The following is a 12,804-nucleotide window of genomic DNA, read 5'->3' as shown; positions in this document are numbered from 1 at the left end:
TATACTTTATTGTTTGACAAATGCATTACCAGGCATTGTCATAACTTTACTTTCTAGCAATGAGTCAATACTACTAGAGACTAGTCTGAGTCAAGGCCAAGACATGGGCAGCCCTTTTCATTGCTAAAACAACAATTTTACAAGATGTTAATCAATACTTTTTTGTATAGCAGCAGCATTTGCCAGAATGAGCATCGAACTCCCATGTCTCATTTGTCCAGGGGGATGAGCGTTGCAGTCACTGGAATGGATGAACACATTAGTTTTATTTGTCCTGATGGTACAGTTAATCTACGAGGGATGGGTTGGTAGCAGAGCATGGGTGAACTTCATCATGGTAAAATCACCTTTAGTTTGGGTCCTACTAGCTAACTTTGCTAGATAACGCATTAGCTAATAGTAACAATAATTGAGACATTTAAACAGATGGTGCATTTACATTGAGAGGATATTGTTCATCATTTTATCTTTTATCTACAGGGGTAGGACTATGTATATATTAATATTATTATGATCAGTGAGTCACTCTTATCTTAAAAATTCTGAGAGCCACAAGATAAATAAGCTAAATGTCTGAATAGCTTTATGATAATGAGAAGGGTGTGTATGTGTGTGGGCAGACCTGGATCATTACATGGCTTTTATGGACACTCAGGAACATGCTTAGGGTCAAACAGGGCCTACATGAGCAAATATGTCAAAATGGTACAAAACGTTGCCTTTTTAGCTTAAAGCCCGATTCATAGACAGTTACAAAAACACTCATTTTATTTGACAGAAAATAAAGTGTCTCTGTAGTTACTAGTGTCATCAGGACAACGGGCCTCTAAGCTGTAAACTGCTTAATCTCAGAAATTATTCATAACTTTAGCTTAATGCAAAAATTTTATATTCATATTTAACATCCCAGACGTTTTCAGACAGACAATAATTTGGCACTACTGGATTCAGAGTTATGAGACTTGAAATCTAACTGTGTTTTCCAGTTGCAGCATTTGGAAGCTGTGCAGTTTGGAGACATGTGACATCACTTAACTGAAGCAAAATATAAAAAGTAACGATGCATGTCAGCCATATTTACACAGTTTATTAGTTATTTTAATTCATTTATCCAGCTTCATCCTCATCTTCCTGCCTTTATGTTCAGCTCCACCTGCGTGTTGAGACGATCTGGAGCTGCAGAGCGTTCTGTTATGGACAAAATAAACTAGTAGATGAAATATAGATCTCACCAATGTACAGTTTATACAGACATTTCTAAATGAGCAGAGCTTCTCACCTTCTTATTCAACCACCTCTCCAGATACACAGGTGAGTCTCTGAGCCCAGCCTGCCTGTCTGATACAAACACAGGAAAACGTCTACAGTGCTCAAACTGTCTCACTCTGTTTAACTGAAAGCTAAACTAATAGAAAAGCAGCTTAATAATTATTTAACATTTCACTTTAAGTTTTTATTTTTGAGCCATTAGATGAACTGCTTACCCATACAGAGCTGAGAAGGGACCTCCTGGTAAGCAGTGGCTGACACTGCACTGGATCAGGCCTAAGGACATTGTCAGTCTTTGTCTGAGATGACCGTCGAGCACTCTGAGGGATTGATGTCAGGTGCACAGCGGTCAGTACAGCAGTCTTCCTCTGGTGGTCAGGCTGGGCGACCCCAAGCTCACTGGATCATGACCCTGTGAGTCTGAGTGGGGTTTTGGGTCAGGGGTTTAAAAGGAGGGGGGCGCGGCAGGTCCAGGGTGATGAGTTTCCTGCCACCTAAGCCACATCTTCCTCCATCATTCCTTTGCTGCCCTCTCAAATATGACGTCAGCTCGTCTGGTTCCGGCCCCTTGGGGATGATGGGGACTGCAGGCAGCCTCTTAACCCTGGCGAGCAGTTCTGACACTCTTGCTGTGTTTCTTGATGTTTCCATTAGAAAGACAGACCAGAGGCACTTTCTCCTGACTGAGCTGTGGCAGCAGATTAGGAAGCAGTTTAGCAGCAGGAACAGTTTTGGGTTCAGCCTGCATTGCTGCCCTCCTGGTAAGCAGTGGCTGTCGGTGCACTAGATCAGGCCTAAGGCCAGTTTTAGTGATGGTCTGAGGTGACAGTGGAGCAGTCTGAGGGACTGGTGTCAGGCTCTCCAAATCCTGATAGAAAACCTCACCCTCCACACCTGCTTTCTCACACAACCAAGAGTAGTTCTTCACCCCATCAGTCCTCTTCTCTCTAGAGCTGTTCTCCAGTGCTTCTGGTGTGTTTCCAGATGTTGGATTCACTGGAACAGACTCAAGAGGACATGCAGTCTTCTCAGCTTCAGCAGAGATTAGCAGATGCAGTCTGCGATTGGTCCAGCCTTTCTTTGATGTTTTTGGTTTGCTGGTGGGGGGCTCTGGCTTTCTGATAGAAGATTGTTGCTGCTTGTGTGTCTTTTGGAATCCATCACCCCTCTCTTCTCTCGTCTCAGTGGTTCCAAGCAGCCCAGAGACGTGTTTAGGGAGGTTCTGAGGTTCTGTGATCCTCCGGGAGGCTCCAGGAATTGCTGGAAAGCGGACTCTGCATTCAGGTATCCGCTCAGGCATTGCCTTTGACTCTCGGTCACTGAGCTTACTGACTCGTCGCCTGCCAACAAGAGGGTTAGAGGGACGTTCTGGAATGTTCCTCAGTTCAGGAACGAGCTCTTCTTTGTAGAGTTTCCACCTCTCTTCATGATGACACTCTGCAAAATAAATAGAATGAATAAATAGAATCATGAGAAAAATTATTATCTATATTACTTATATATGTATTATATAGTTGTACACAAAAGTTTAAACACACCTCGTCAAATTGAATATTTAGTTGATATTCTAAGTTAAAATAAGTTAACACATCCTCTACAGACAACAATCAATGTGGCATTTTTGTATATATTTTAGACTGAAATTTCTTTTTTTCTGAGTTTAACATGTTGAAAAAATATCAAATATAAAATGTTTCATAGGGTTTTTGCACAGGCCACATTTTATGCTTCATTTTTTCCCAATAAATTGCACATTACAATATTCAGAAGTGTGTTCTCTGTACATAAAGTTATTTTCACTCAAAAATCAACAAAACGTGTAACCTGACCAGGGGTGCACAAACCTTTGAATACAGGTTTATGTACAGGTAGGTTACATATATAGATTTCCTATGTTGGGACTCTAGTATTTTATAGGTTTTAACCAATTAGCATAATTTTCTTCTGTAAATGTGCTGATTTTAAAACTTTAAATCTTTATAAATATAGTACATTTGTGGAATATATACACGTATTCTATAAATAAGGTTTTAGCACATTGAGAAAAAAATAAAACATACAGTGTAAAATGTGCCACCTTTGGTCAAATTTACAAAGAAATAAGTTACAAAAATGTAAATACACACGTAAATATGCACTAATTAAAATTCATAACAACAAACTAATTTTGAGCTTGAAATTTGGTTAAAAGAGCTGTTTATGCTCACCGTTTGTATCTCGGTGTGAAAGTTCCTGATTTCTGCTTTTCGTCTGCTTTATACCAACTTCTATTTCAATTATGACGTCACACGTCAATTGTGACGGGAGCGCCAGTGGGCGGGGTCAGCTGGCGGGGTACCTGTCAATCATTTTCGACTAAATCAAAGCCAGATTTGTGTTGTAAATCACTTTTATGAAGCCTCTCACTGGCCGGAGTTTCACTCGCCGTAACTCTCCTGAGCTGCTCCTCTAAAAGTAGGCGGTACTTGCGCTGCTATTGGTCGAAAGCACAGCGTTGATTCATGACTCGTCTATAAAGGATCTCGAGGAATCATTTCCTCTGATACCTCTAATCCTCTCATACCTCTAATACAGAGGTATAAAAGACTCACTGTGACTGTATGTGGACTCTCTGTATGTGGATATCAGTGAGCACCATCAACAGCCTACTGTCCCATCATCAGTGTAAGAAAACAATGTTTAGGTTCACAAAGCCAAAAGTAGTGTAAACTTTTAACCCACCAACATTTAATTTAGTGAGTTTATATGATAAGGAATGTACTTTTGGCTCTTTGAAAGGAAATAATATGCATAATCAATGATCCAACTCTATTATATTGTTATCATTGTTTTCATATTTAATATTTTTAAATGTAAGCGATTAAATTTCTCTTTTATAAGACAACCAACAATGCACATTCTGCTGTCAATAATACTGTTATAAACATTTCTCTCTCTCTCTCTCTCTCTCTCTATATATATATTTATATATATATATATGTGTATATACTGATTAGTTTGGGCAGTTATATTTGGATGCTATATTTGGATGTGGTCGATTATTATTAATAATAACTCAAATTATTTTCTGAACAATTGTGTATTTGATCATATTTCATGTTGGCCGCCATTTTATAAAAGCAATAAGCCACTTGAGACCACGTGTTACTGCAATTTTATCACAGGGAACAGAATTCAGAACACCCTGTGATAAAATCACAGTAACCCACGGCCTCACGTGGCTTTTTGCTTTAATATATTCCTCTGAGTAACTCTGAGATTCAGTAATTATTCTTCCCAATACTGTGTACAGTGTTCAATGTAGCAACAAATTTAAAGAGAGCAGCAATATTTCAACATCTTTATTCACATTAAATATCAGCCAACATCCTGATTCTGTACATTTTATTCAGAAACTGTTTCATGTCTTTCTAAAGTATTTAATAAAGATATACAACCTACACAAAGAACAAAAACAAGCAGTAAACTGAACTGTTCCAGAGTGATTCTTCTGTTTTAATGACATATGAAACATGACGAAATATGACAAAAAGCCTTGCCCACTCAGAGAGAAGTCTCTTTGGAGTCTCTGAGCTCTATGAATGGAGGCTGGAAGGAGAGGATCTCTGTAAAGGTGTGACCTGTAGAGGGAGACAGAGAAGAGGGGAAAATGTGAAAAGGAGTGAAATGTGGCACTTTGTTCCACAGTTGCCATCAGTTAATCATTTAATTCTCTTTAATTCACTCTCTCTTCCTCCATCTGGCACTCTTTTTATCACCCTTCTACGTTCTCACTCATTCGCTCTCTCTTTACCCATCTCAGCTTTCTTTTTCCATTCATTTTCTTCCCTCTCTCTTTGTTTTTTGCTTTTTCTAATTCTTTTGCTTCCTTCATTTCTCCCCCCACCCCCTCCCCGCGCCTTACGTTTCCACTGCTCCAGAGGCAGGTCTGTGTTGTCCATGGAGTGGTCATAGGGTAGTGCCTCTGTCTCCTCCTCTGGCTCTCTGAACTCTGAGAACATCGGGAGCTCCAGAGCCTCAGCAGCACTCACACGCCCGTCAGGGTCCAACACCAGCATCCGCTCCATGGCACTTACCACTGACAGATATACAGATATATAGATATATATAGATAGACAGACAGATAGATAGATAGATAGATAGATAGATAGATAGATAGATAGATAGATAGATGAAGTTATCAAATAGCAAAGATGTGTTGTACTTACCATCTGAGCTGGCTTTAAAGAAAATGGTGTGCAAGTCTTTCTTTGGCACTTTGGGCAGACTTCTAATGTAATTCTTTGCCTAATGACACAAGAGATAAATGTGAGAACTATCGCCATATATTACACTGAGATGTCAGTTTATCAAGTACACCTACCTAGTATCTCACTCACTGGCCATTTTATCAGTTACACCATATGTAGGTAATCTTTACAAGGTTACAATTACTGACTGTAGACAACTGTTGCTGCAACAGTTTATCCCCTACTCTGCACCATTCATTTTTGGAAAATGACCACCATATGAATTATGGTGAACTCTGAATATGAAGGCATGTATTTGTCCCCTGAACAGGAATTGTGGCTGCATTATGGCCCCACCTTAAAAGAAATCCAGGAGTCATTACTCCTGCTGTGCTACCAATGGTCCACCACCCAAATAACATCTGGTTAGTAGTAGCCATATGGTGGTCCCTTTCATCTAATGGATGGGGTAGAGTGGATCTAACATATTATGGGCTTATATAAATAGATAGATTGCAGTCAGTACCTGTAAACCTGCAATTGTACACCTGTATTCCTATATGAATTGTATACTTGATTAAATGTCTACTCAGTGTATATATGCTATGAATGTGTCTCCCCACCACTTACATCCTGACTCTGTAGCTTTATGATGAAGTCCGGTGCTGGCGTTCCTGTGATTTTCATGATTTCTCTCAGCTGGTCCAGATCTAGAGCTCAGGGTCAAAGAATAAACTGCACAGAACCAAAGAACACAGACTACACTAAAAAATGAACCAAGCAAGATGGCGAACCAGGACTTTTAGTTCATGGATGCACTATAGTAGTAATAAGTGTTCATGCATCTTTTGTTTTGTTTTGCAGGAATTATTTAGAAAGAGACAATAATAACACTGCAAGCCTATGCAAGGCTGGATTTCATTGGCTGGTGTATCAGGCTACGCAAAGGATACGATCATTTCCTTTGAAGAGCGGCCTCCCAAGAAGCATCTCTGCCATAATGCAACCAACTGACCAGATGTCAACTAAAAGACAGAATGGGGTTCAGTATGTAACAAGAACACAAACACAGATTTAATACTGATAATAATTGTGATAGTGACTCCTTGTGGTTAAAAACTGAAATAAAATTAATCTTTGATATTAAGTATACAACGTATTGTACAACATACAATTATGTTATCATTATTTTTAAGACTTTTGGGGCAATAGGTTGTGTCCTTAAGATAAGTCTATAGCTGTGTTCCAAAAGTCAGGCTGCAGTCCAGGTGGGCTGCATTTCCAGACCGAACTGCTGTTCCAATCAGAAGGATCCTTCACATACAGCAGCCCACACTGCAGCCTACGTTCTGACAATTTTTGAGGACACTAACCAGAATATCCTCCATCCACCTCTGTCACTTTTAACCCTTTGTGCACACAAAACCTGAAACCTAGGCTTGCTCAGAGACATTATAAAATCCTCCTATACTGTATCTGTACTAGCCCATTGGACTACCAATTCTAACAGTGAAAGTGCTACAAAACGTTTTCTACACTGTGTTTAAAGATGCCAGTAAAATGTACAGTAAAAATATACTTTCAGAAAGGTTTTTCTCATTATGTTATTATTGTAAATTAACAAGCATTATTAATTTAACAAGTAATTTTTTTCAACAGTAGTGTATAGTACAGTCCGGTATCCACTTACGTCTTTTATGAATGAGTTTCGAATGAACAGGTTTTCTGTTCTTTTCACACTACTAGGAAATGTGTAGAGATGATTATTCAGTGGTACAATACTGAGGCAGCACATAGCAATCAGGCTGAAAATCCAAGAGAACCTCTTGAGTCATAGCAATATACTATAACATTATTATTTATGTGAGTGTGTGTGTCACCTGTTTGTGAGTAGCGCATCCAGTTAAGAATGACCTCAGGTGCTCTGTACCACCGAGTCACCACATAACCTGTCATCTCTGAGTCCGCCTGCCTGGCCAGCCCAAAATCCAGAATCTGCACACAGCACAACACTAACCTCAATATCAAAACTCAGTAATGCCACAGGGTTCGGGTGTAAAAGAGTTTATTTATGCTGAGGCAAAACAGCAGTGAACATCTTCATAAGAGTAGCAGCCTCACTATACTAGAAATCAGTCTTCACATGTTCATATATGAGAGGCAAGCACAAGTCCCAAACAGTTCGCTTGTGGTCCTGCAGTCCTCATTTGTGCATGTACCCAAGGACCACGAGGCTGTAGGGTCTCCCATTTCTCAGTTTGCTGTACAAAGGGGTTTATAAAAGTGCCCTCTGTGAGTGAGGTGAGGAGCTTACAGCTGTCTGGCCAACATGGCAGAAAAGAATATATTCAGATGTGAGTAAAAATGCATTTGCTTATTTGTCACTGAGCTGCTATATGCTTGTAATCCTAATTAAGATACTGTTGATCAGCACATTAGCTCATTTAGAACAAAGAGTATGATTGACACTCTGAGGGTGGCACATGTAAAGCCTGCGTTGTGCATGAGTCTGCCCCAAGTGCATGCTTTAAACCTAGAGCCCTCGAGTTTTCTTGTCCTCTAGGTCTGTACGTTGTTGATGTCACCAAAGTGTGGACTTTGAGGAGGACAGCAGGGGTTAAGGCACCATTTGGAACTGAGCTACAGTGACAGGAATCCCAGATCCTTTTCATCGAACCACAGACGTTACCATTCAAAGTCATTTTAATAACTAGGGCTGGGTAATATGGTAATGATATATCATTATTTTGATAAATTATGTCACAATACCATGCGTTTTTCTGAACATATGGTGGATATAATCAGTACTTGTAAAGAGCAAAATTGTCTCATTTAACTGTATTTAGTGCAACACAGTATCCAAATACTGAATACACGTTATTGTGTTCACAGTTTTTGATTAAAATGCAATGTCTATATATATTTTTCAAATTTAACACTGTTTTTTCTCTGTTCTAACTGATCAGATGTCTGAAAAAATAAATAGCGTGACACTGTAAAAATTTCTGAAAGTATTACGATATTATATTTTTGCCATACTGCCCACCTCTAACAATAATATAGAATAATATAGATTTAAATATTACTTACAAGTCACCAAAAAAAATTTATGTGTCTTGTGTTTTCAGATCACCTAATCGCACAGATTATTTATTTATAGTAATTTTTTGTTGCATATTGTCAGGTTCTTCCCTTTTTTTCACAGCAGATTCGTAGATTCTGGATTGCATCAATTCCAAGCTTTAAAACTGTAGTGTTTACACATTTTAGTCGAAGGCAACAGAAGGAACTAAATACTGAATGTAATCATCTAATCTGCTTGCAGCTACTAGTATATTTTGATGTCATTAAAGATCTGAAGATATCCTTCTGAAGTGGGTGCTTAAAACTGAAGTGTGTAGAAAAAAGTACTTTAGATATATTTAATCTGCTTTTTGATTTCCATTTTGTGAAGATTATGGGTATAATAAGAATATCTTATATGAGTACCTTCAGCTCACAGTTCTGGTTGACAGCCAGGTTTCCTGGTTTTAGATCCTGTTGAAGAGCAACCAAAGAAGACATCTTGCAGTGACACATATGAACTCATGCTTTTTCACCCACACACAAAATCATGTACTGTTGAGTGTCTCAATCACTACATGCACAGAAATTTTAATTCTCTTTAAACATTTTTGTTCAAACAAATATAAGAGCTGAAGACTATTTTAAAAGAGAGAAGAGCTGTGGAGAGAGGATGAATGGGTGTGGGTGTTGAATGGAGTGGCCATCCTACTGCCCAGCCCCCCACGCATATAATTAACATGTCAGGGGTCACATACTCGGTGAATGATCCCAGCAGAATGAATATACTGCGGAGGAGAAAAGGCAGAGAGTTAGCATGAAGACTGAAATTGTGAAAGGAAATTCCACAGAGGCACATTCCTTAATCTACCTTCATAAAAGTTGCTGGAGTGCATTCAAATTAGTGTGCATCTAACCTTTAGCCCCCTCAGCATTTGATACACCAGAAACTGCACCCTGTCTTCAGACAATCTTTCCATTTTCATCAGCTTCCCAAGGTCAGTACCCATGAATGGCATCACCAAGTAACTGCCAGAAAGAGGAAAAAGAGGGAGCTCAGAAAGCGGCAGTAGATTAGCAACACTGCCTGCATGATTACTAAATGAGGAAAAAGCAACTCACAAATCCTGGAACCTGTCCAGTGATATTTCGGAAGTGAAGACATCCAACAGCCCAATCACCTGTTTCAGCCAATAAGCGTTTGGTCACTGAAAGCTATGATGTGAGATTCCTTGCTGAGTAAAGCTGAGCAAACACTGAGTGCTGTTAACTTACGTTCTCGTGCTTCATGTGTTTGAGCAGTCTCAGTTCTCTGTAAGCTCGCTTGGCGAAGAGTCTGGACTGGAATGGACGATGGAGTTTCTTGATAGCCACCCGCACACCTGTCTTCCGGTCAATGGCAGAACTGTGAAGAAAAGCAGAGGATAAACCAGGAGTGGCCAAATATACAACATATCTCTTGGATGACCATGGCCATTCATTAAGAAAATATAGCAACGACTGATGTTAGATGATGCTTCTATTAAGCAGGCAATGCACAGGACACTCAACATCCTACTTCATTAATACTAACAACAACCAGATCTATAAACTATAACTTATTCTATAAACTCTTAAAAATAAACTCCATAAACTATTAAAATGAACTCTAATCTATAGACTAATTTACAAACTCATTAAAAAAGAACTCATCAAAGAATCGTTGCTAACACTTTACTGTGGGTGATGTTCATAAGGTTACACAGCACCTTTCATGACAACTGACATAAACCTACACAGGCATTCATAAAGGTGTACTCCCATAAGTGTTTATGACAACTGCTGTTTGTTGGAGTAAGTCTCTATTAACCTTTATGTCTGTGGTTAGTGAGTGAAGGCATGACCGTAGGAGTCATGTAGCCTTATTGGCCCTCAGTAAAGCGTTACTGAAGCACTTTTGTAATGAGATGTGTGAGTGTGAAGAACCTTTCTAAAGTGTGAAGACCCTCCACATGATGTAAAGGTCCAATACCAATTCAGTTTCTCCTACATCCACACAGCCTGGCTGAGACTCATTTAAGACCCTTTATTTTTCACACCTTTATGAATGTTCATATGTAGGAAGACTAACTCTTAGTCAGCCACTGTTTTAAAGAAAGAGAGGCCATTCGAGGGGCGAACCCCCCCAAAACTAACACAGCCATTCAGATGCTCACTGGCCTGTTAGGACCTTTAAATGGGAGATTAACGACTTTATTCAGACAGTCGGAGTGACCACTAACAAAAGTTCGCACCAAAACCCAAATACATGATTAGAAAAGGCAAGTCTGAACTTGCAGGGAAAAAAAGGCGAGCTGAGAAAGAGTTCACTCTGAAACGGGTCTTCATTTAATTCAGCTGCTTCTGCTTGTTAAACACAAACAATGCCATCGACGGGGCTCTTTGTTACTGACACAGTGGTCGGCAAATGTAGACAAAACCCGCACAGAACACTTCGAAGGGGAACTGGAACTGAAACTCAAACGGGTCTAAAACCGAACAGACGCGCACTGAAAACATGTTGAAGCGACTTCTGAAGAGCAGCTGGAGCTTCAGCGCTGCGGTCAGCCAGGCGCTCTGTGCGTAATGACGCTAAGACCAGCGCTGGCGAGTCTCTTGAGGAAACGGAAAGGTCAGCTGTTTCTGTTAAAAAAGCTAAATGTTCACTGAAAGGCAGGCTAGTGCTTAGGTTCCTTTACGGAACAGCGGTTTACTCACCAGACGGTTCCGTACGCCCCTGTGCCCACCTGCAGCAGATCTCGGTACCTCTCCGGAACATCCCACACTGTTTTGTTCACCTCTTGGCGGTAAAATCCTGCCCTGATGCGAAGTGACATTCTGACCTGTGATAAAGTCCGTTTCTCCAGCTTTGTGCTCTATCATGAGGTCATGCAGTCCGTTTTTGTCCTCCACTCTCTCCACTCCAGACACCCAAACACTGCCTTACTGATCACTTAGGGTGGTGGGGGAGGTGGTGTTGGGACTATTGGGGGCGTTTCACTTCCTCTGGACTTCACGTGCTGAGGAATCTCCCAGTGAGGCATGCCAACACATCCCTTGCAAAACACTCTCAGATAAGACGTTATAATGAGGTGATAAAGATTATAATATTATTTTGGTTATTATTCCATTATCTTACCTCATGCATGTGTTTGGAGCAAGGTTGATGGCAGTAATGCTCTCTTTACTGAGCTTCCCAAGAAAACGTGTGGCACTTTCAGTAAGTTCATTTTATGCCCCGAAAATCTTTTTTTTTTTTAAATTACATTTTCTTTGCTGTTTTTAACAAAGTATTAATCAGTATTACTTAAAAGTAAGTGCTTAACCTTCAGAAAATGTTATTGTCCAATCTCAAGCTGTCAAATGTGACAATATACAAGCTATTTTCACCATAAATGACTGCATAACACGGTTGAACGTAGAGATCATATTCCCCGTTTAGTTGATATTAATGCAGTAAAAAGCCATATAAAGTATACAGCATAGAGTAAAAGGAAAGCTGAACAACATTTTCATTAAAATATTTATTTCAAGCCATTTTAATTTTATTTTCATTTAAAATAACTGAATGCTGAAAATGGCTAACAGGGTTGAGAGTAACAAGTAAACAAACTTAGCCTAGCATTCAGGAGTGGTTAGCTGATTAGCTGATTCACTTGACAGGGTGCACATGTTGCATGCTAACTACTAATAACCATGTAGTCTACATAAATTTAAAAAATAAATATATATTCTTTTTCTAACAATAATTTTGGGTTGAATTATCAAACTTTAGCCAGGCAGCCAAATCATTTTTTTTTGTGTGTCAACTGAGAAAATAAAATGAGAAGATAATTAAATACATTATTATGGAAAAAAACATTCTTTTAGCATTACATTGCTTGGAACTTAACCAAATAACATTGTAAGTATGGTGTTACTGTAAGATTTTAATGAACATATTTCATAGAGAAGTTCAATGTCAGTGAGGTGGGGCAACCTAAAACCATCATATTAAAGGTAAATAAAGATATTTGAAGTGTATTTATGATCATTTAAATGCTAATTTTAATATTTTTTAAAATTAAAATTTAAAAACATTTTACAGAAGTAAAAAAAGCAATAACAGTCACTTTATCACTTTTGAAAAGGCAATAGGACGTTAATTGAACTCATGGAAAAAAATCATATCCTCTACAACCCATACAAATTGCATCAGCAAAAAAAATAGAGCTTGTATCACCCC

The 12,804-nt window shown here is 39.1% G+C and overlaps 1 protein-coding gene across 3 annotated transcripts; it reads right to left on the bottom strand.

The window, feature by feature from the left end:
• Window positions 1-4,812: 4,812 nt before the first annotated feature.
• On the bottom strand, window positions 4,813-11,516 carry mapk12b (mitogen-activated protein kinase 12b). 3 transcript variants are annotated; one of them, XM_036577083.1, is made up of 12 exons: window positions 11,298-11,516; window positions 9,837-9,966; window positions 9,684-9,742; window positions 9,479-9,590; window positions 9,320-9,349; window positions 8,988-9,035; window positions 7,379-7,493; window positions 6,452-6,523; window positions 6,129-6,208; window positions 5,478-5,556; window positions 5,174-5,347; window positions 4,813-4,889 (listed from the first exon to the last, which is right to left on the bottom strand). In XM_036577083.1, exons 1-12 carry the CDS (start codon window positions 11,414-11,416, stop codon window positions 4,813-4,815), a joined length of 1,095 nt encoding a protein of 364 aa, XP_036432976.1. In that variant the 5' UTR covers window positions 11,417-11,516. The 3 variants fall into 3 exon arrangements, with proteins under 3 accessions (XP_036432976.1, XP_036432977.1, XP_036432974.1); XM_036577084.1 differs by lacking the exon at window positions 9,320-9,349; XM_036577081.1 differs by having other exon boundaries at window positions 4,854-5,347.
• Between the last annotated feature and the right edge of the window lie 1,288 nt (window positions 11,517-12,804).

The sequence above is a fragment of the Colossoma macropomum genome, unplaced genomic scaffold, assembly GCF_904425465.1.
Source record: "Colossoma macropomum unplaced genomic scaffold, Colossoma_macropomum, whole genome shotgun sequence".
Taxonomy (NCBI): domain Eukaryota; kingdom Metazoa; phylum Chordata; class Actinopteri; order Characiformes; family Serrasalmidae; genus Colossoma; species Colossoma macropomum.
This window is presented reverse-complemented; position numbering and strand designations above follow the sequence as displayed.